At 40.0% G+C, this 21,826-nt stretch overlaps 1 protein-coding gene across 1 annotated transcript in view; it reads right to left on the bottom strand.

The window, feature by feature from the left end:
- Positions 1–21,826, bottom strand: part of LCOR (ligand dependent nuclear receptor corepressor) — a 69,118-nt gene that overhangs the window by 26,965 nt on the left and 20,327 nt on the right. Inside the window, exons 5-6 of the mRNA XM_066621476.1 lie at positions 17,536–17,629; positions 13,369–14,337 (exon numbers count right to left, since the gene is read on the bottom strand). Of these exons, the coding sequence (XP_066477573.1) occupies positions 13,369–14,337; positions 17,536–17,629 (1,063 nt within the window). The remainder of the gene's footprint in view (positions 1–13,368; positions 14,338–17,535; positions 17,630–21,826) is intronic.

Raw genomic sequence — 21,826 nt, 5'->3', positions numbered from 1 at the left:
ATTTTCAACCTTTTTCTTATCACAAGGCACTAAAATGGTCAAGGCACACCATCAGTTTTTTGACAATTGACAAGGCACACTGGAGGGTTCACATCCCCCAATGGCCCTATTAATAAATGACTCTCTCCCAAGTCCCCATGGCACACCTGGGAACCACTCATGGCACACTGGCTGCCCCAGATATTTCCCTTCTCAGTACAGTCATCATTCTGGCTTGCCAGCCCTCTGCACTTTCATGTTTTCAAACAAGCTTTTGCAATACCAGCTTTCAATATGAGCTTTTGCAATATCAAATCTAAGACTTTGATAGTATATGAATTAGTAGCTAGAGGTGTTTTTAAATGTTTTTATTTTTTCACATATTTTTTTCCCAAGGAGGAAAAGTGCAGAAAACAGTGATATGTGTTTTAATGCCAGGGGTGAATTTTTATAAATTATAATTACTTTTAATATATACTTGGTAGATGATATAGGTGGTATAGTGTTGGCAGTTGCAGTCAGTCATTACACATGCATCCCCCCTCCCATTCAGACCATTATTTCTTTTGCAGATTTTCCAGTTTATTTTTTCGTAGATTTTGGAGTGGTTTATTGCTTGTTTTTACAAAAATGAGAAGAGGTGTTATGTGTTTTTATTTTGTTATCACCAAAAAAAATCACACCTCTATTAACAGCACAAGAACATGGCTATTCTGCCCAAACTGCCTACAGCATAACCACCCCCATATGGTAACTCATTATTCCAGTCAATTTACTAGATAGCAAAATCCCATTGACCTCATATTTAAAAGCAAGCTGTTAGTACAGTTGGACTTCAGTATCAGCAGGGAATCTGTTCTCAGACTCCCCATAAACCACAGTTTGAGAAACCCTATAGTATGGTGATCCAAAGACTTTGGCACACTTTTGTGCAAGGGGAAAAAAGATTGCCAATTTCCTCTTCCTTTAACAGAACTTGTGTGTTAAAGAAAGTTAAAGCCTTACAACAACAACAAAAAACACATGGTTTTTTCATAAAACCAGAAATGATGTTTTCAATGCCTCTGGGGCTTCCCCGGGCCTCCAAATGGTTTATAAGGTATTCATTGAAAGGTTCAATCTGAGCCCAGCCGAGGCTGCAGACAGATGTGCCCAGCCTTTGCTGGGCTCAGAGGACTCTACGGAGGCACGGGGAGCAGAGCTCCCACCAGAGCTATAAATTGAGACCCCAGTTTATAGAGGAAAGTGGATCCTGCTCCCCAGCAATTTTTTTATTTTGTAGTTCATTTACCTATAGAATTTAATGAGATGCATTGAAAATTAAGCCTGTTCCTATTTGCATAAGTCTGCTGGGTTGTGCTTTTTGGTTGATATTAGAGGTATTTGAGAACTGAGCAAACTGTACATCGGCAGTAATTAAGAGTGCTTAAAACAAGAGTATGAGATTATCAAGTAGGTGCAATGAATCACCCTACATAAATGGTGTCTCTTGCAGCTAAAGTTACATTTAACTTATCTGCATGGAATTTAGATATTATTTTAAATTAGTTAGAAAAGAAATAAATACAAATTGAGATTTAATTTTTTTTTTTACCCCCTTATATTCCTTGGTTCACACGAGACCGAAAGAATTTTAGGTTGGACAGAAAAGATTATTTTAGGAGGGTCCATGCTATTTTGTTCAAAAGCCACAGGCTTCTGCACCTTGGCTCTTAAGTTATATATTTTAATGCTACCGTTATTTAAATTTCAAATCTATACCGCAAGCACTAAGCATAATGCCAAGGTCACTTTTTGTAATGCTACAGTGTTACACTCCTTCCCCCTGTGCACCTAAGAGGTGTGTAAATTCAATCCATTAATTACTGGTTGTCTAGCCCAGATCTATACTGCTCACTCTGTGACAGAATTAGCAACTTCGTTAGAAAAGAAGCTTTTGTTTTTTCCTTGTCTTACAAGTAGTTTGTGATGAGAACACAAGAACCCCCTCCACTAGATCAGCCCCCCAAAGTCAATCTAGTTCAGATTTGGCAGGAGGGCCACATCATCTCTCTGACATTGTGTCAGGGGTCGGGGAAAAAGAATTAATTTACATTTCAAATTTGAATAAATTTACATAAATGAATATATTAGAGATGGAACTTTTATGAATGAATGCTTGCAATAGCTCAAGGCCTATAAAAGGCCTTGCACAAAGCAAGGTCAGCCTTTCCTTTGCTGCTGCATCACAAATGTCAAACAGCAAGCAGCAGATGCAGCCCTCGTTCCACAGCTCATGTGAGAGGTCGAACAATTGGCCCTCACACTGAGAGCAGTTGTGCTGGGCCAGTGTGGGCTCCAGCAAGTCTCTGGAGGGCCAGAGTCTCATTGGAAACTGGGGGCTCCCCGTGGGCCGGATTGGGAGTCCTTGAGGGCCGCAAGTGGCCCCAAGGCTGGGGTTTGGGCACCCCTGATCTAGTTCACTAGTCCCCAACCTGGGGGTTGTGACCCCAAGGGGGTTGCGAGCCACACCAGCATCTTGGAAGCTTTTTTTAAACAACCATCTGGTGCCAACTTGAAAGGCAGAGCTTAAAAATGTGGTGAGAGCCTAAGCCTTAGCAGTTGTACTTGGAGCGACTGTTTATGATCGTTTGGTGGTGATTATGCTTTCTTTACTATTTTTACAAAAGATATCGTCCTCCCTGTGCCTGCTGGGGCCCCTTTGCAAAACTTAGCAATTGGAAACAGAGAGAATTTCTGGCTGGGGAAGAGGCTTACCTATTGAACTGCCACTTCCTCAATGCTTCTGGCTGCAGGGGAAACTAGCCTTGCATTGGGCTTGGTGTGTATGTGCAAAGAAGTCTCTCCCAGGCTGCTCTCTGAGCAGGCATGTTATACCTTCCCTGTGTATGCCTCAGCATGTGGGGAAGAGGAAAGTAAATACTCTGAAGACTATCTAAAATCTGGCTTTACTACTTTGATTAGCAATGGCATAGAGATGCCACAATGCATTCAGTGCAATGTTGTTCTCAGTTCTGAATCAATCACTGAATCAATCATTGAACTCAAAACTCAAATGCCACTTAGAGACAAAGCATTCAGAACATTCTAAAAAGGATTTGGAGTTATTTTGACTTTCAAAAAGTGTGATTTATTAAGAACAGTAGCTTCCTGTTTAATGTTATTGCTTATGGCCCTACCAGAACAAGGATGCCACTTCTCATTTCCTGCTTAATGACTCACTTCCTACTTAATGGTATTATTTCCAGCCCTAGGTCTTAGGGGGGTCCCAATAAGTTGTCATACATTAAAAGGACTTGCCAGTGCAAACCACTGATCTAGTTTAACATTCTATTTTGCACAAAGGCCAACCAAGATGCCTCCAGGAAGCTCAACAAATAGGTCAAGAAAGGAACAGGATCTGACAATTCCTGTTCTGCAAATAAATGGTTTCAAGTAATGCAGACATCATTAATTCTGGCTTGTAACTGAGCAGTAGCTCAAAGAGCAGTTTAGATTTTGTCAGACCCAAGAAGAAATGAAATGTACCCTATATTTTATTCTTGTCCATCTTATAATTTGAGACTATTGGCAATTATAATTTTGATAGTATTGAGTACAATTGATAACATTCTGCAGCGTCTTGTGCTGGATTCTGATGTTCTTTCTGACAAGATGAAAGAAACCCATGTAGCAAACAGTGCTGTCAGATCTGGGAAGACTTACTGCACTGAAAGAATATTCAGAACAAACATTCACAACACAAAAATTATAGTAAAGACACCTGTCCCCATAGTGTTACTTATTTATAAAAGTTATATCCCAGTTTTTTTCTCCTCTATAACAGGTTGAAAAGCAGCTGAGCATAACAATAAAATAAAACCATAAAACCATAAAATAATTTCATTTAATTAATCCATGTAAAACGCTAGCATACTCAGATAAACAAGCAGTTCATAATCCATACAAAACAAGGGAGACTATTTCCAGGGAGAATATCTTTTCACTGAATAATAAATTTGCACATGAGCAAAAGCAACATAAAAAGTGGTCAAAAAGAAACAGCTGAAAACATTGCTGAGAGTCTCATGCAGCACTGCAACATTTTAGCTGCATTCAGAAGCATTTGCTTAGTAACTCAAATAAGTTCAAGCAACAGCAGCTCCACTTGTGTACCGGAGGGACCAGGGGGGCAAATGTCCTGGGGTGCCACCACGATCCCCTACCCCCCACCACCCATTTTTTTTCTCCAGGCCTTTTGAGGGCCAAGGAAGCATCCCCATCCACCAGAAGGCCTTCTGAGGTCTCCAGTGGGCCTAAAAACGTCACTTCCAGTTTTTGACCAAAAACCAGAAGTGACATTTTTAGGCCTTCTGGAGGTCTCAGAAGGCACAGAATGACATAGGGAGAGCATAGAATGGCATAGGGAGAGCAGCACTTTGTGGTCCTGCTCCCAGACACAGGGGCCAGGAACACAATGGAACAGCTCTCTTCACAAGACACAAATACACAGACCCACCTGGGCACTGTATTAAACTAACGCATCACAAGAGGCTCAAACCATAGTTCTTTTAAAAAGATACTCTAGAAACCAGTGCTTTGAACCATTCAAGTTTTTCACAACAAAATTTATTAGAAGAATAGTGGTTCTGAAAAGTCTAGCATCCAGTGAAAACTACCATACACGTTACAGCTGGGAATGTGTTTCCAAAATGACATGGCCAAAGAATACAAAAGGGTTGTTAACCCTTACACATGCACAACGAGAGATTCAGCGCTTTTGACATACAATGCAAAAGAAAAGTGGACCACGTGAATTAAAAATTTATAAGTACTTATCACATACATTAAGACACAGCTTATTTAGTCCAGTCAAAAAATCAGAACTGCATTAAAAATTAAATGTAGTGCAATCAAAACAAAAACCTTAATTTGTGATCATAAGTGCTCTACTACATAAAATGTTGATCATAGCAAGGAACAAAAAGTTCAAATCACACAGTACAAAAAAATCTGTAAATAAATACAAACTACAGTACAAGAGAAATATTAAATTATACAATTCCGTCAAACTGTAAACAGTATATTGAAATGAGGTCCATAGATTAAAAAGGGGGTTCCTGCTTTATTTTTCCTTGACACTTGTACTTTTAGAGGTCTGTGAAAAATGCCATTTTTCCATACTCTACATAAATAGAACTTTCTAAGGTGTAAAGCATCAAATAATAAAGCAGAGGCACTGCTAATGCACAGTTACAGTGAAATTAATGCCAGTGCGATCAACAGGCTTTATTTTAGAAGCATTACAGACACGCACACCTTTGAGCGCTCAGCAACCAGGCCCACCATTACAGGTATGAAGTGCCAACACATTCATAATTTGTGCATGGCACAAGAGGTGAGCTGAGACACCTAATAAGAACCATAATGTAGGGGTGATCATCTGTTCCCTCAATACGTGTGCTGCTGCTGATTATTTGAAAAGTTTACACTCTTGCCATAAACTACCAACTTTGGCAGAAGGGTTACTAATAAACTCAAGCCCAGCTGGCCCATTGGCTTCCATCACAGTGGCCAGTGCACAGAATTCCTAGAGACATTGCATAACTAGAATGTAGAGGTCAGACACCCAAGGGCCAGTGCTCAAGTTTAGAAGTACCTGGGATGAAGGAGAAACCACAGCCACACTGAGAAGCTGCCACTGCACCATTTACAGAGGCAGCCAGGAATGTATTTGACATTAGCTGTGCTGGCTTGCTAGTGGCATTTTTAAATATATACGTTTAAGATTACATATATAATATATATGTATATAACATAATACACATACTATATATAGAAATTTCTTACAATACATACTTATCAGGAACCCCCATGCGATCTTGCTCAGTAGTAATAACTGAATATACAGAATGCCACTACGTGTCTGAGGCACTGCGTGCTGGAGAGTAATATGCAGCTTTAAAATCCGTTTGGCTGAGTTATACCTGGATACCTGAACTGAGTTTAAGTTGACATTCATCAAGGATGTGCCATCAGCACATCAAAAGAAAAGCAAACACAAAATACAAGTCACTGTTAGGTTTAAGAATTGTGTACAAGTACCTGAATTGAGTGAGGGTAGTGTGTAAACTGTCCCTGAGGGTTTTCAAACAGTGTGTGTACAAGCCGGAACCCTAAGCACGTTCGTATATAACTTACACTGCGGACTGATAAAATACCAACATTTGACAATTTTTAACAAGTGGAGGTTAGAAAGAGTTATGAGCAAACACTCAAAACATATTTATACATGTTCAAGCAGCAGTAAGCTGCTATAAGCAAAAATCCCATGGCTATAACCACCGAACGGGACTCAGAGAGGTTGCAATCTGTAATCGGGTCTTCTGATGCTAGGGCATATGACAGCCGCCACCTACCCTCTCTCAACAAGTAAATAAGTTTCACCTGCTAATGTAGAATGCACCTAGTTACAGACTAGCAATTCAAGATTAGATTTTTAATCAAAGACTTTCCTATTACATACTAAAATCCCATAAGATCACTAATGCTGGTATGCTAATCTAGTTAGTTTTTTAAATTTCCCCCTTCATTTAAGAAATATACCATTCCACAACTTAAACATTAAGATCCATTTTCAGTCCTCTGATGTAAAAAGCATGTCAGTGAATTTATATTAAAAATTTACATGGTAAAAAGGCTTGAATTTCAGCCAAAGTTTCTAAATACTGCTCATTCCCTGAAGACAAAGGGGGAGAGAGAATCCCTACCCATTTTCCTAGTGATATGCTTTCAAACTGAGCACTACATAAAGTTCAAAAACTATTCTTCATTTGGGAAACTTCACTTAGCCTCCCCCATTTAGATCCCAAATCTTAAAGCCCTGAAATGGTTTACTGAAATGTTGACTTAAAATATCAGGCGAATACGCCCAGAAGCTGCCTGAACATTACAAAACTGTGGTATTTATTCTCAAAGATAGATTGAGAGAGATTACTATCAACAAAAATTATCTGACCTAAAAGCAATCAATCATCCTGGATTGAAACTTTTACAGTACAGTACCTTAGACTCTGAAGACCAGATAAATTAAGACTCGAGTTGTAACAGTAAAAGTGCTGAAAGGTCCCTTTTCTGATTTTGTTTTTTTTTTAAAAAAAGGTCAGACACACGTGCTTTAATAGCCTGTGAAGGTTATTATATTTATTTTTTATCAAGCCGGTAAGGTACTGATAAGTGTAGCACCGAATGTGAGGTACGTTAGAGGCTGACACGGCATGCCCATAATTTTAGAGTGGGAGAGAAAATACTTAGATTTTTTTTTAAATGAGTGACCACATATTTCTCATTACAGACCCATAATGTGTATATATTGTATGGGGGGGAGGGAAGAAAATCTAACTTTCTGGGTGTTTTACAAAAATTGTTATGTTTATAAAATGAATTTATAATCAGGCTCATCACTTTTTGAAAATTTTAGAATTTTGTAATAACGTCTTCAGGATATTAGAGATAATTTTGCAGCATTAGAATGTTAGTAATATACAGGTTTTGCTCAGGACAAATCCTGATATCTGCAAGGGAAAGATGCTACAACAGCTAACAGTTTTGGGCTTTTCTTTCTGTAGTATTCTCATTCTGGCAGATCATTGTAGAAGCCTATGGAATACCACTCACAGGAAAAACTCATTAAAAATAAAATTGTACGTGTTACTTCCAATTAAATTGAAAGTGGTACTTGCATAATTTTAGACTTCTGGAGGAAACTTTTCACGTAATTTCAGCTCATGACTAGAAATTCCTTGATATGCCAGTTATATCTCCTAAAGCGGTGGTTCTCAAACCTTACAGTAAATTTACTCCCAAAGTAAGTCTTTGTGAGGAAGGGGCAAGGGCAGTGATATGATCCTCAGGATCACATTGCTAAGGGTGACGGAGGGGTGCTTGTACTTACTCAGGGCTGCAGCAGGCTCCAGGAGCTGCAGGGAGCCCCATGCAGCCCTCCGCAGGCTCCCTGAGGCTTGGGATGTGAAAAAAGCAAGCACAAACCACCTCCTCATTGCGATGTGAAGCCGGAAGTGGATTGTGCTCACTTTTTTCTCCTGGGGATTGTGTCACTGCTCTTGCCCCCTCCCCTGCCCCTTAAAGGGACAGGGGAACCTTTACACAAATTGGTGGGTCGTGACCCACCAGTCTGAGTACCACTGTCCTAAAGTTGTGTCAGGGTAAATAGCTCCAGGACACACACCTCCCTCTCCTCCAAGACTGAGAAGACCACTTCTCAAAGTCCCAGTCTCTACTATGTCCCTAATACACCATCAAGTCATTATCTACTCAGTCTTAAAACTGTATGTTCTTCACAATCCAAAAGGTATCTTAATCACAAACTTTACCATAATCTAAAACAATGTGTGAAGTCTACAGAGAGGATATAATCATCTCATAACATACACACACACACTGTGTGAACAAACATGTCAAGAGTTCTTCATAAAGTCTGAAAGCAATTGAACAGCCAAGTGGTATAAAGGCCAATATCAGGAAGTGTGATCTGCAGCAGTATGTAATCTGAGGTTAGCAAGTAATATGAAAAACTAGTTATATTTGTGAAACTGTAAAAAGGACAAAAAGCAAAGGATGCCTGTTCCACACTGAAGAAAGGGCACCCTGGAACTTTCTACAAGCCTCTGCTTTGTTTGCCTACAAATGCACAAAGAACAGTGCTTTTATGCTAAAGGACCGTGTCTTTTGAAGGCAGCATTAGTCCTTTAGGAAATGTTGGCTAGCAGTTGAACCACCCAACCGTTGGACAGAAAAGTTAAAAAGTTTAGTGAAATGTTTCATTTTAAAGTTTTAACAAAGTGCTTGGGATAAGAAAAGGGGCTAAGTATTCTTCCCTAACCCACTCAGATGCCATGCCTTAATTTGCCTCTAGAACACTCAAATATTTTAGGGAGATTTAAACCTAAACTTATTACATACTGAGGTTTAAGGAAAATGCATTCCCCGATCACCAAAAGAGCTACAAAATAAAATACTGACTTTTCCTGACCTCAGATTGTGCCATTTATATCAATTGGATAAGAATTACAGCCAATGTCTGCGCATTTTTTAACCCTATGTTTCCATGAAACACAGTAAAAATTACTTCTGACAGTTTCTGAATAAGCACTGTATCAGAGACCACAGCTCCCTCAACTGCCTCACATGTGTCAAGAAGCTTTGGGAAGAGCCACAGGAAACAAAGCAGAGCAGCACTGTGACCACATCACAAAGGTACATTTCATTCTTAAAAGGTTATTAAAAATGATTCCAGATTTGCATTAGAAAATATTTAAGAAAACATTCAGATTAGGCCTCTACTTTGGAGGCAGAGCAGCAGGCAGTGTGGAGCAGTCCTGGGGCCAGCCAGAAGCAAGGGCATATTCTTGGTGCATTTGGCTGATGCAAGAACAGGATCTAAAGGGCTCCTGGTGGAGCTCTCTTTGAATTATTTAAGAAACTGGGGCGCTTTGAGGAGTTTCTATAATAAAATAAGGCCAACAGCCCAAATCCTACAACTTGCATTCCTGATAGCTGCAGTGAAATGGAAAAGGCCTAGGGCCTTTTCCCTAGGAAATGAGGTTCTAGAATGGCTGACAGAGAGGTAATAGTGTATCATCTCCAGAAGTCTCAGGAAAGAACTTTTATATTTTACAGATCCAAATAAAAAACTGATACATTTTCTACACACTGGGCTTGCTCCACAGAACTGTACAATAATTAACTCCACACTTGTACCCCTACAACACTAAGCCTTACTCATCCGTATAACCTGCTGCAGCAAAAGGTCACCAAGCAACATCTAAATTCCAGTACGATAGTGAACTTGATTTTAAACTTTACACATACACTCTCTAACATTAGTCTTCTAAGCCGGGAGTAGAGGGAGAACCTACTCTTCATGATATCTGGTCTGTAGAAGCAGAAGCTGTCACAAATATTGTTCACAGTTTATGCCTGTCATCCAGGTGCAAGGAACACCATCAACAGAAATGCCATAATTCTATGAAACTCTGGTACAGTATCCAACACACATCCTCTGTAGTGTGAGAAAATGAGTATCAAAATGCCCAGATCTTCTTACCACAGACTTCACCATTTATGGAGCATTGCACTTTGCTATGTTCCTTTAACATGCTCTCAAACACAGCAGGGAAAACAAGGCCTAAACCCTATCTCTTGCACAAGTTACATGAGCATCATTTATTGGAAACAGGAGAAAACAAGGTTTCTCATACAAAGACAGCAGCAAACCACATCTTCCCACATCAAACTATGGTCAGTTGGGGATTTTGGCCATGCAACCTCTGGTCAGCAGAAAATTAAGCATGCTAATGGATAAACACTGATTCCATTTCTTCTACAGTTAAGATGCTCCCACATACTATTCAAAGCTACACCAAAGGTGCCAGTCAGAGCAGCCTAACTTCAGTGGGTTACTGAGGGATCTAGAGTGAGATACAGCCACAGGATGAGCCACCTTCAAAAAAACAGGTGAGTTGAAATCTTAAAAAACAAAGTTTAGTAATAAAAGGTGCACCTGAATATTACAGACTAAGTTTACAAAACCTACAATAAGGTAAAATATAGATATATTTATATAATTTGAATATTCAGCAGCTTTTTTGTTTATTTTTGAGAGGTTTCTGAAATTTTAGAAAGGGAAAACTAACTAATTTCAACCATGCTTCACAAAACAATAATGGCTATTTTATATTGCAATTACCTCAGTAATGCAATTAGTGCTTTAAAAATAACCTAATTTTTTTTCTTTTTTAAAAACAGACCTTTTGAGGAAATATGGTTGTTCCAAAGCTTCTGGGGGGGAAAAATTACCTGAATAAGGAGTGATCACAGATACTAAGTGTATTATTTCAAAGCTTTGCAGACAGGAATCTTACAATCGTCAGGTCTCAGGACCTTAATCTGAGAAAATTAAGTGTTTGGTTGTTTTAATTCATTTTCTAACCAAAGCAATAAGAGTATGCAACTATCACTATCTATTTACAGTTCTCAAACTATGGTCTGAAATGACATACAAGTAGTTCTCTTTCTAAACTGCAGCATTAAAGGGTAGGCACACCATTTTTCTGCTGCACGATTGTCATCCACTTAATGATACATATAGAACATATTTAGGTATGGAAAATAAGCGCTCCACGTACACTATGACAAGGTTTTACAGAACTCAACTCATACATCACTTAAATAAAGACAACCACAAAAAGGTTAAACCTCTGACAGTAAAATTCTATGCAAGTGTTACACTTCTAGCTTGCAGCAAACCTTCTCCCACACTTTCAAGAGCAGATGAAACCACAAATTTAAAAACAGTGCATTTTTATTGCAATTTCCAGTGAGACTGGATTATATTGCAGAGTTTCTACACCACTATGGAGCTCCAAAAAGGTTTCTGTACTGAGATGACAACTAGACAGCTAAGGGAACTCTGCTTCTGAGTATGGAAATACATACATTTAGCAACCAAAAAAAAAAAAAAAAAAGTCTAAGAACAGTAGTACAAAGCATATCTGAGCAAAGAGCCCAGTATTTCTCAATAATGAGAAGTGCATATATAACATGACAGCAATGGTGTGCCTAACCTTTGAATACAGTGGATTGCTGGGAAGCCATCAACCAATCTAGAAGGCCAACATAATTAATTGCCCCTCCTCCCAATTCAAGCAGCAGTTGTGGGGCATGGAGGCCTTCTTCCTATGAACCTTAGCATCCACTTTCAGTCATTAATACAAGGTATCTAACCAAGAACAGTGCTTAATAATGTCTCTCATATAAATTCCATTGCCTCTTTTGGTTGTGCAAAGCAGGAGAATGAAGTCCTATCGGTCTTTTGCACAGCTAAGATCAAATTGTCTCTCTACTGAAGAACCAATAAACCTGATCCAGTGAAGCTGCAAGTCCAGAAAGCTTTGTTTAAAGCTTAAAATGTATGAATGATCAGGTGCCTCTACAACTAAAAAGACTGAACTGTGGATTTTGGAGTGCTAGTGATGATTAACTGCTATGAGTGTGTGCTAGCCCACTATTAAATCAATAGTGGAAGAAACAAAAACGCAGGATAATGCAAGAACACTTCCTGCTACTGGCAACTGTAGTATTTAAAAAGGAAACACCCATTGGGTGTTCAACCCTGACAGTGTTAGAGTTAGATAAGATGGTCATCCTAAGCCAGACCAGACTGATCTGATCATGGGTTTTATTAAAATCTGTAAAAATTTCTTCCCTGAACATTAACATAGATCCTTCATTTACATGACTATTTAGACAGACTACTGAGATTGCAATGTTTAGAGATCAGTGGGTTTTATCAGGGTGCGTTTTGTTTTTGTCTGATTATAGTAAGCTGTGATATGCATTCCTGGCCCCCACAAGAGAATTCTTTAAACTAACTGTTGAAACTGCACAGTTTAAAAAACTCAGAATTCAGCCTGTTAAAAGCATGTAGGTCACAAAAAGTCATTTTTTGTTAAAGTGAGGAATACCCTAGTATATCATTCAGTGTACCCTGATGCTCCTGAATACAAGGAGTTTGTTGAGATAAGGCTACATCCTCAAGCTGGTGAATCCAATGCTCACCTTTATAAAAGAGCAAACAAAATTACAGTGAAGGTAGTGTTTCAAAGGAATTAACCAAAGCATTCTGAAGGTAGTGTATGTAAAATCCCCCCGCCCCACTCCCCATCCACCACCCCTCCGGGTGAGCACTAAGCAGATTGCAAATGGTAAAGAAGTTGAATTTAAGAAAATGGTTCCAATTAGACCAAACTGACAAGAATTTAACCACCAATCTCTGAATTCAAAAAGACCAGCCATTCTTAAATAGTGTAACTTTCGTTCAAACGAACTGGATCAAAGAAGAAAAACTGTGTGAGAATTATAAAGCAATGATCCAGTTTGCATTTTAAAAGTCTGGTACTTGAGTTCAAGAAAGTGATTTTTTTTTAAAGGCCATATGAAAAAAGCAAACCCAATAAAATAACTGAAAGTCCATGCAGGCTCAAGAGGCAAGCAGTCCACTTCCATGTCTGCATTCTTTGTGAGGTAACTCAATTCTCTATAGAATATTAGAGAAACATGCAAAAGGCCAAAAAAAAACAAACAAAAAAAACACCCCCCAACAAAAAACAAAAACACAAAAAGGGCTCTAAGCCATACCAGGCCAGAAAATTTACAAATATGCAACATTCAGAGCACCCTTTTCTCCTGTATCCACATGTCTCTGCTGAACCACAAAGGAGCATGTCCTGCACCCAGTGACTGAAGAGGAGTTGGGTGCATGTAGTGGGAGTTGAACAATGCCATAGTGCTCACCCAGTTTGTTAAGTAATTGGCACTCTACAACATCCCTAATCCTCCTTTGATTCATTCGCATTCTGTGCTGCCTCTCCCTGGGGATCTACCTCAAGCTTTACAGAGACATCCTGTCCCTCCGACCTCATTAATTTCATTTTTTTCTTTGGAGGGTTTTTCAAAGTGCCCAGCCTCTCTTTCACTTTATACTCCAGGGTGCTATGGGGTATCCCATAAATACTCTGAGCTTTGGAGACGCTCATTTTCCCACTCATAACCACAGAGATAGCTTCCTCCAATATCTCACTGTTGTACTGTCTGTATCTGCCTCTTTTCTTCCGAGGTTGCTTAGAGCCAGGATCTCCCTCTTGATCAGAGGTGGGATATGGCTGTCCAGAGGTAGATTGCTCAGCATCTGAGCCCCAGGAATCTGGTCCGGGATCCAGCAAGCTCCTCCTGTTTTGTTTCGGAAGGATAGCCCTTAACTTTTTACTAAGCGCGCTCTCCGTTTGTGAACCCATCACCAAAGAGCTATAGCTATACTGGTCGCCAGAACGGGACTCCCACGAAAGGTCCATGCCTCGAACTTGTGGTATCTTTAAATCCACAGGAGTTGAATGGCTCATGTCCTTTTTCCCATCCTGTTTAGTTTGAAGTGCCATTTTTTGAAAGGCTGAGTTTTCTGTAAGAAAAGGAAGGTCACTGATGTTGCTGAGTGCACCATTTCCCCTGAATTTCATGCGGGTGAAGTTGAATTCATAGTGTGGTTTTGCCCAAGAAGCCTCCCTGGATAGTATCATGTGCTGTCCGTGATTCTGCAGCCCAGACGGCCCATGGCTGGCAGCTGTAGCATGCTGGTTTCTGCTCAGCAGTTCTTCGCTTATCTGCAGTGATCGAGCCAATGGAACTTTGAGAGATGTGGAGTGGCCAGACCCTTCCCTCGTTCCATCCTGCCAGCTTCTCGGAGGTACCCCATCACCACTCCGAAGTCCCTCTGCATGGTGCTGGCTGGGTCTCCCAGGTCGCCTAATTGGATGGAAGGAAACTGATGTGAGCAGGACTTGCACAGGTAGGGAGGAATGGGTGAGGGGGCCACTCCTTTATTAGAAGGCCTTGCTTGGGTAACATCACTTTTGTGGGATTTTTTATTTTTATTTTTTAAAGTCTCAGCAGTCAGTTTTTTAAAAACTTGTTCAAAAACAAAGAGAAGCTTTTTGGGCAAAGAAAAATGAAACCTGTCAGCTGGTCTTTGGTTGGGTTCACAAAATCTTGGAGCAGAAAAGGCTTCGCGCAAGTGTCTGAAAATAGCATCTTAATTATAGATTAGAAAGGAATAATCATTCGCCAAAGTCTATTCACGGCTGTATTACTAGTGTGACGTTACCACTAAACAAGTACAATAATAAAAGAGTAAGCCAAGTGACAAAATGCAGCAAATTAAACACACACACACACACACACACACACACACACACACACACCAGCAACCTGCACTTTTTATCAAATGATGAAAACTGGAGGGTATGCATTCACGCTATATATGCTGGAGCTGCTGCTCAGCAGAACTCAAAGGTGTCTGCTTACCTTGCATTAAACACTAGAACAGGAAAACTGAGCTGCTCTCATAGAAAAATGCTTCACAACTCTAGACTCCATTTCCTTTTCAATTAAATATCATGAGCTACATAAATATCAGTTCAATTTTGTTTTACAAATGTCAAGGATAGAAAAAGGATCATTTTTGCCACAGAACTATTATTCATTATACAATCTGCTTTCCAACTTTAAAGTTTAACCGGATGAGGAATTATTCTAATTTTTCAAATACTATTTGATGTCTAATCAGAATATCAAAGCTTGTTTTATACACATTTCTTTTAATTACTGCAAATAAATGAAACAAAAGAGTGTCATACATTCTTGGTCTTTGCCTATTAAGATTATCATGTATAAAAGTTTTCCCATTGTGAAAACAGTCTTCATACAGAGGTTGTGGGCACACTAGCAAAGGGAGGAAGTTACACTGAGGCTAAGTGTTCTAAATCCGTTATTAAGTATCAGTCACATAATCTGAAGCACCTTGATTCAGTAACAAAATGTTTCATGTGGTTTCTAAACAAACCCCATTCCAGACTCAGGGAAAAGATAAATTTCTGAACAAATCTTTAAGTGTGCACTGCATATTTTATTTAATTCTATTCCAGTGAAAAAGTATCCAATCAAAAGGATAGATTGGTATCTCACTAGACAGAGGACAACTGTTAATTGGCATGAAATTTTAACAGTAAAAAAGCATAATTATGGACAGGTAGCGGTGTTCAACTCCTCTTAATGCCAACTATTCTCCTTAAGACTCAGCAAAACATGCTGATCTCTTGAAGATTATGTTCACTCATCTATGGATGAACACCTTTTAAAAAAAATTCACAAACCTAGTAATTTCAGAAAAGGAAGAACAGAAATTGACTTTTTGTCCTCAATGTGGACATAACTATAGTTAGAAAAGTTAGAAAATTACAGGATTAAATAAGAGGAACATGAAATGAAGTATATAAATCTGACTGGTGTCTTAGTCAGAAACTGCCAGCACAGATTACTTTTAAGTAACTAGAAGTCCAAGAACTTTAAGATGGCATCAAACTTAGCTAACATATTTTAATCAAGCCATATCCCTTTTATTACCAGGTGACTTCTTCCTACCAGCACAAATGTCACAGCACACAGGACTGATAGTATTGTACAGCCTTCACCAAGAAAAATCTGTACCCAGGAACTGTTTTCTACTATAGTACTAGAATAGTATTAGAAATGTTTGAACTATTCAGTATTTCATCTTGGAAACATCCCCAAGATCGATTAATTACAAACCTACAAGAAATCTATCAAGCCATAAGAAACTAAAGGAGCTGACAGGTTTTATGCTACAACAGCAATTTACACCAAAAACTACAAGTACTTTAACAATTCTTGTTCAACCACCTTGTTCATTTTAATCTCACCTAGACCAGCGGTTCCCAATCTTTATCATGCTGCAACCCACCTTATCCAATAAGATGCTCCTGGTGGTGCTGGGCTAGGCCCCGGAGGCCTGAGTTCCATCAGGCCAATAACCCAATTTTCAGGAGACTTCCAGTTTCAGAGGCAAACCAGATGTTGCCTCAGAAAACCAGATGTTGCTCCTGGCGACTTCTGCAGGCCATCTGGAGGCCTACAGAGGCCAATAATTGGTTGCCAGCCCGGTGTGACACAGAAGAGGCCTTCAGGGCCTCCCAATGAGGCACTGCATTTCCACCCCCGTTTCCGGAATGGCTCCAATATGGAGCCAAACACCATCAAGGATGGGTGGGAGCCATGACCCACTATACATGGGCTTGTGACTCACACATTGGGAAACCTTGCCCTAGCCTAAATATTTGTCTCTACATGGAGCATTCTTGTTTGCTTTCTTAAAGGACACAACCTGGGAGGGCACCAGGATGAGGTCTCTTGTTATCTGGTGTGCTCCCTGGGGCATTTGGTGGGCCGCTGTGAGATACAGGAAGCTGGACTAGATGGGCCTATGGCCTGATCCAGTGGGGCTGTTCTTATGTACAGACTACCATCATCTCATTCTACTCAAGACTAAGGTCTGTTTTAAGATACTCATGAACCCCTGTGCAATCACATGTGGAAGCACGTGGGACTTCTAGAGTATGTGTAGCCAAACAGAGATTGTGTGCAGTCATCAACTGTATGAGCAGGAACCTCCATGTGGGGTATATCATGCAACCACAACCACTGAAATGATGACAAACCTTTTTGAACCACCATAATCATGCAAATCACAGTAGCCATAAGTACAAGGATTATGTGGAATTGCCAGGTAGTACAACTGGTGCCCCACATAATCCCTGTCAGGTTGCAAGCTCAACTGGAGGCCTCCAAATGCTCTCCCTTAGGGAACTGGGGTTGGGCACGGCTGAGCATCTGAACTGGGCATAAATTTCATGTTTTAGATATTGACAGACCATATCCCTATTATTCAAATATAAGCTACATGACCAAAATTTTTCTGATTGAATTTTTCATTTGGCTTTGTATGCAAAATTTTCTGGGGGGAAAAAATCTGTGTTTTGAAAGGTTTAAAAAGCCTTAAACTGTGGAAGTTATAAGAAAGTATTTAACCCCATTTTACACTAATAACCATTACATTTGAACAAAAAGACCATACGAGTTTTCCCTTACCCATTCCCAGGAGTAGCGGAGCAGCCAGGTGAATGGCTCAAGGAGGCGCTGCCTGCACAAGGGCTTTTCTTAGTAGATAGATCAAGCACACCATCTGCAGAGACATGAGAATCACTTAAGAATAAGAAGGAATGGGTAAAAGCCAAACACATGAAGACTTAATAAATCTGCATACTGGAGATACCATCAAGGTCAATTTGGGAACGTCACTCTATTCAGGCCATAACCTATTGGAACATCAGTCAATATGTTATTTTATTTACTTTTTTATAGTTCACCTTTAATATAGGAAAAACACACCCATCCCTGGATCCTTGCGAAGAGAGTCTAACAGCTACACTATCAGAACACAGATGCCCATGCCAGCAATTCTTGCAAGCTCCAACAGTGTGACTGAATACCAAAATTGCAGATTAAAGTATTCTCCACTGGTTTTAGAAGGTATTTGGCAATACCTTTGTGAAATCTTTCTGCATTCAAACTAGTGAGCCATTTTCTCTAAGCAAAGACTACTGCCCGAACTCGGGAAGTCATAGGTTAATATAACCATTCACAGAAACTGCTCAACTTTGGAAGACACTCAGTTGCCTGTTAGTACCAACTGTCAAAAAGTCGTTAGTGAGAAAGAGGAGGGGCAGGGGGTAGCAAGAAAAAAACACACAATAGTTGGTTAGTAGAACAATTTTTAAAATATTCATTCTCTTTTTCTCCCATTAGCGTGCTCACAAATGTCCATATCCAAAAACAAAGGCAGATTCTCCTGTGTCAAGGGACACAATGGCACTTGCTGCTCTTAGAATATAATACAACCTACAAAGAACCATTCCTGTTAATCTGCAAGTGTTAACACGTTACAGAAGTGATTCTGTTGCCTAACTATTCAAGCAATTGCTATTTAAACAGAGGCATCTACCTTCTTTATTTTGTTTTTAGGTACCCGCATCTAGAACTCGTTATCTAAGATTCTGCTGAAAAAATCCAATTTATTAAGGGGGGCAGGATCTTCTTCCCCCCTACCAACTGAATTCCTCTCTAGTTCTACCAGTAAATCACACAAAAGACCCATATGTGACTACTGAGAAGAAAGATTTACAAAGCATGAAACTAAAATCCCATCCCTTTCCTTATAGTTCTTTCATCCATACCAAAAGGACACAGCTGAATTGTAACACATATGGAATAAAATAGAAAAATGCAGGGGGAAATAACCAACTATGCATGTGGACATGGATTTAGGGATTAATAGGAGATGACTAATTGAACATGACTCAACATCACCTTATGACACCAAGGTCAATTCTATTTTGAACCACACAGAGCAACAAAGTCTTACCCAAGACCCAAAATGTCAGCAATAAAAATACATTTGCATTTGTATAGTGCTGAATATGCAAAGTGCTTCAAATGAAATACCTTGATGTAATCTCTACCACCATGTATTATCCCTATGCTGTAGCTGAGGTTGAGCAGCAGCAGCTTGTCTCAGTTCTTTTTTTTCCAGTTTTCCTCTTTCTGTATTTTTATCTGTTTTCAGAGTTTCCCCAATCTTTTCGGCCCTGAATCAATGTCACAGGCTGCTGAGTTTTGGTGGGAGCTCTCTCTTTCAACCTCAATTTTTCCAGCTTCTTTCCAAATTATTCTGCAGCTAAGTTCTATTGGACTTGATTGGGCTTACCTCCAGAGTAAATACACCCTGGGGTCAAGTTATTAAGCTGCAGAGGCTTAGACTGAGACTTTTGTCTGTCTCCAGCCAACCCCCTTTTCCAGCTTAATGCCCATATTTTGCTGGTTCCAATGGTCTCAACGAGGCTTTCTTCAGAGTAAGCATGCCCTGTTCACATTGTAAGGCTTTATCACACAATGTATTTCCTGTCTTTTTGGCTCAGTTTAACTTTCACTACTCCCCCATCTCCTCCTTTCCCTAAACTTCAATTAGATTGTGCTACTCACAATGAAAACAATCTTACCTGACCTCACTCAACTCTCAACAGGAAAAGACTGTTCTAAGCTGTAGTTAGCCTCTCTGGCAATCTCTTCATCTGATGAGAGTTAATGGTTACTGCATCAATTTGTTCAAACCTTTTTGTGCTCACCAGCCTGCTTCATGCTTTTTCTATCAGCCTGCTTGTACTTTTCTACTGACCCTGCCCTCCCATTTTCTTTAAATCCTTTTGAACTTTTAAATTACAGTCTGGTTAAGTTACAGTTTGGTTCTTTGCCTGACTAGTCCACATTCACAGGTATCTTTCAGTGAGTTGTCATCACATCTCTTCTGCCCTGCAGATACTACTTTGAGTTTGATTTTTAGTAAGAACCCCTGGAGTTCCATATTCTCCTGTGGGTTTCCTAGATGGCCCCCCCCCCGCTGGGTCTCTGTACCCTTGGATGATTGATATAAACTACCAGGGTTTTCTCCCATTCAATTGCTAGGCCAGTGAAAGCACAGACTAAGAAGGGGTGCATGTACACTAACTGCTAGATCTATTTTCCTCTTTCAGCCTGCTTTTTCCTCAAGTCTTCTCACTGACTACTTTCCAGGTTCCCTTGGTGCTTGTGCATCAACTCTTTTCCACCCTTGAGCAGGGTTCTCTAGAAATGGACAGCCTGAGAGAAATAGAGTCACTTCCTGAGGGACTCTCCATTTGTAGCATGGCTTCAGAAATGCAGAAATAACATCTCCATTCCTAGAGTGCCCTGGCTAGAGGCCAGAAAGGAAAGCCACAGCACTCATGGCTCCCACCACTAAGGGAGCCCTGGAACGTAGCAAAGCTTGCCCCCCCCCACACCTATTTAGGTACCTCATTTCTAGAGGCCCTGGAGGAGAGTGGAGCAGAGTGGCAACACCAAGGAAGCTTTCTAAGGTAGGGGTTTAATGAAATAATAGGGGGAAAGGGTGTCTAGATTTAACAGACTTTCAGGATCAATGGACACCCCTTCCCCCCAATTCTGTTAAATCAAGGATTCTCTATATTTAAAAATCTCTTTCTATAAAGCTAAAGTGGCATACAAATAATCAACTAGCATATTGGATTACACATTACAGTAAATCCTAACTTCTCTAAAAAGAAACAGAAAATGTTCTGCTGTAATGTTTTGTAGCATTTGCTTTTTGAAAAAGTACCTGGCAGAGAGCAAATTAAGGATGCGTGTGCATGCATGTGACTGAGATGTACCACAGCCAGGAGCCTACAAATGTGGTCATTATGTCCATCAATGGTGACCATACCAAAAAGACTCAAGACACCTGCTATGCGAAACACAAAGTGAGACCCAAGCTATACCAAGAAGTCTCACTGTTCTCAAGTGTCTCTGAAATGCAGCAACATAAACACACCTTTTCTCTGGAACATGGAAAAAGAGGGATGTATTCCCTGACATCACACACAGTATCAATGACTTCAAAAGCCCAGCAAAATCATTATAGTTTCTACCCTGCCCTTCACCTGGAACAAACAGGAAAGGGAAGGGTTCTGTCTGACCCAATGAAAGACTTTAGGATCACCTGGAAGCACAAAGACTTATAGTTTCCAAAAGCACCAAAGTTCAGCATGATGCTTCTGCCCCTAACCTATGTCAGGAGACTCAGGAGAAGGGCAGTGATCTATTAACAAGGCCAGCCACGATTTGTGGACCACTGCCAACTACCCTGCACCAGAAGATACCAAGCGCCAGACTGATCTTTGCATGCTTCCCCCGCCCCCCAAAAGCAGCAGCAAGGAAGCAAATCAGGATTGGGATCACAACAGGGAAAGGAGAAGGTATATAACACTTTGTCCCCATCATGATTCCAATCCAGATTAGTAGCTGCAAGAGTCTAGCTAGGAAACTACAATAGAGGCAAAAGGTTCAACATTCCCACACAGCCCAATCCTGATCCATGAGTGGCTGCTATTTAGGAGAAAAAAATTCAATTTGGCCCTCACTCTCTTCTGTACAGTATACACTATCACAATGCTATAGGACCAAACACAGAAATAAGATAGATAACGCAGAAATTAAGGGTTTCACTTAAGTAAACAGAACTATGTTTACCAAGTTAACTGCTGTAAGACAATGTGAATATTCAGCTTCCAATCACAGGCTGTCTAACTAAACTGTATATTTCCAACACACTTTCAAAGTACAACTGGGGTTACAATCTGTTATCTGAAAGCTGGCACTATGATATCAAACTTGTGATATCTTGAATTCAACTTAAGTAAATTCTCCAAAGAACAGGTTTCTTTTCAGCAGTCCCAGAGTCCACCCAGAAAGTGTTCAAAACAGGCAGACAACTATTCACAGTTTAATG

The sequence above is a fragment of the Tiliqua scincoides genome, chromosome 3 (assembly GCF_035046505.1).
Source record: "Tiliqua scincoides isolate rTilSci1 chromosome 3, rTilSci1.hap2, whole genome shotgun sequence".
Lineage (NCBI taxonomy): Eukaryota > Metazoa > Chordata > Lepidosauria > Squamata > Scincidae > Tiliqua > Tiliqua scincoides.
This window is presented reverse-complemented; position numbering and strand designations above follow the sequence as displayed.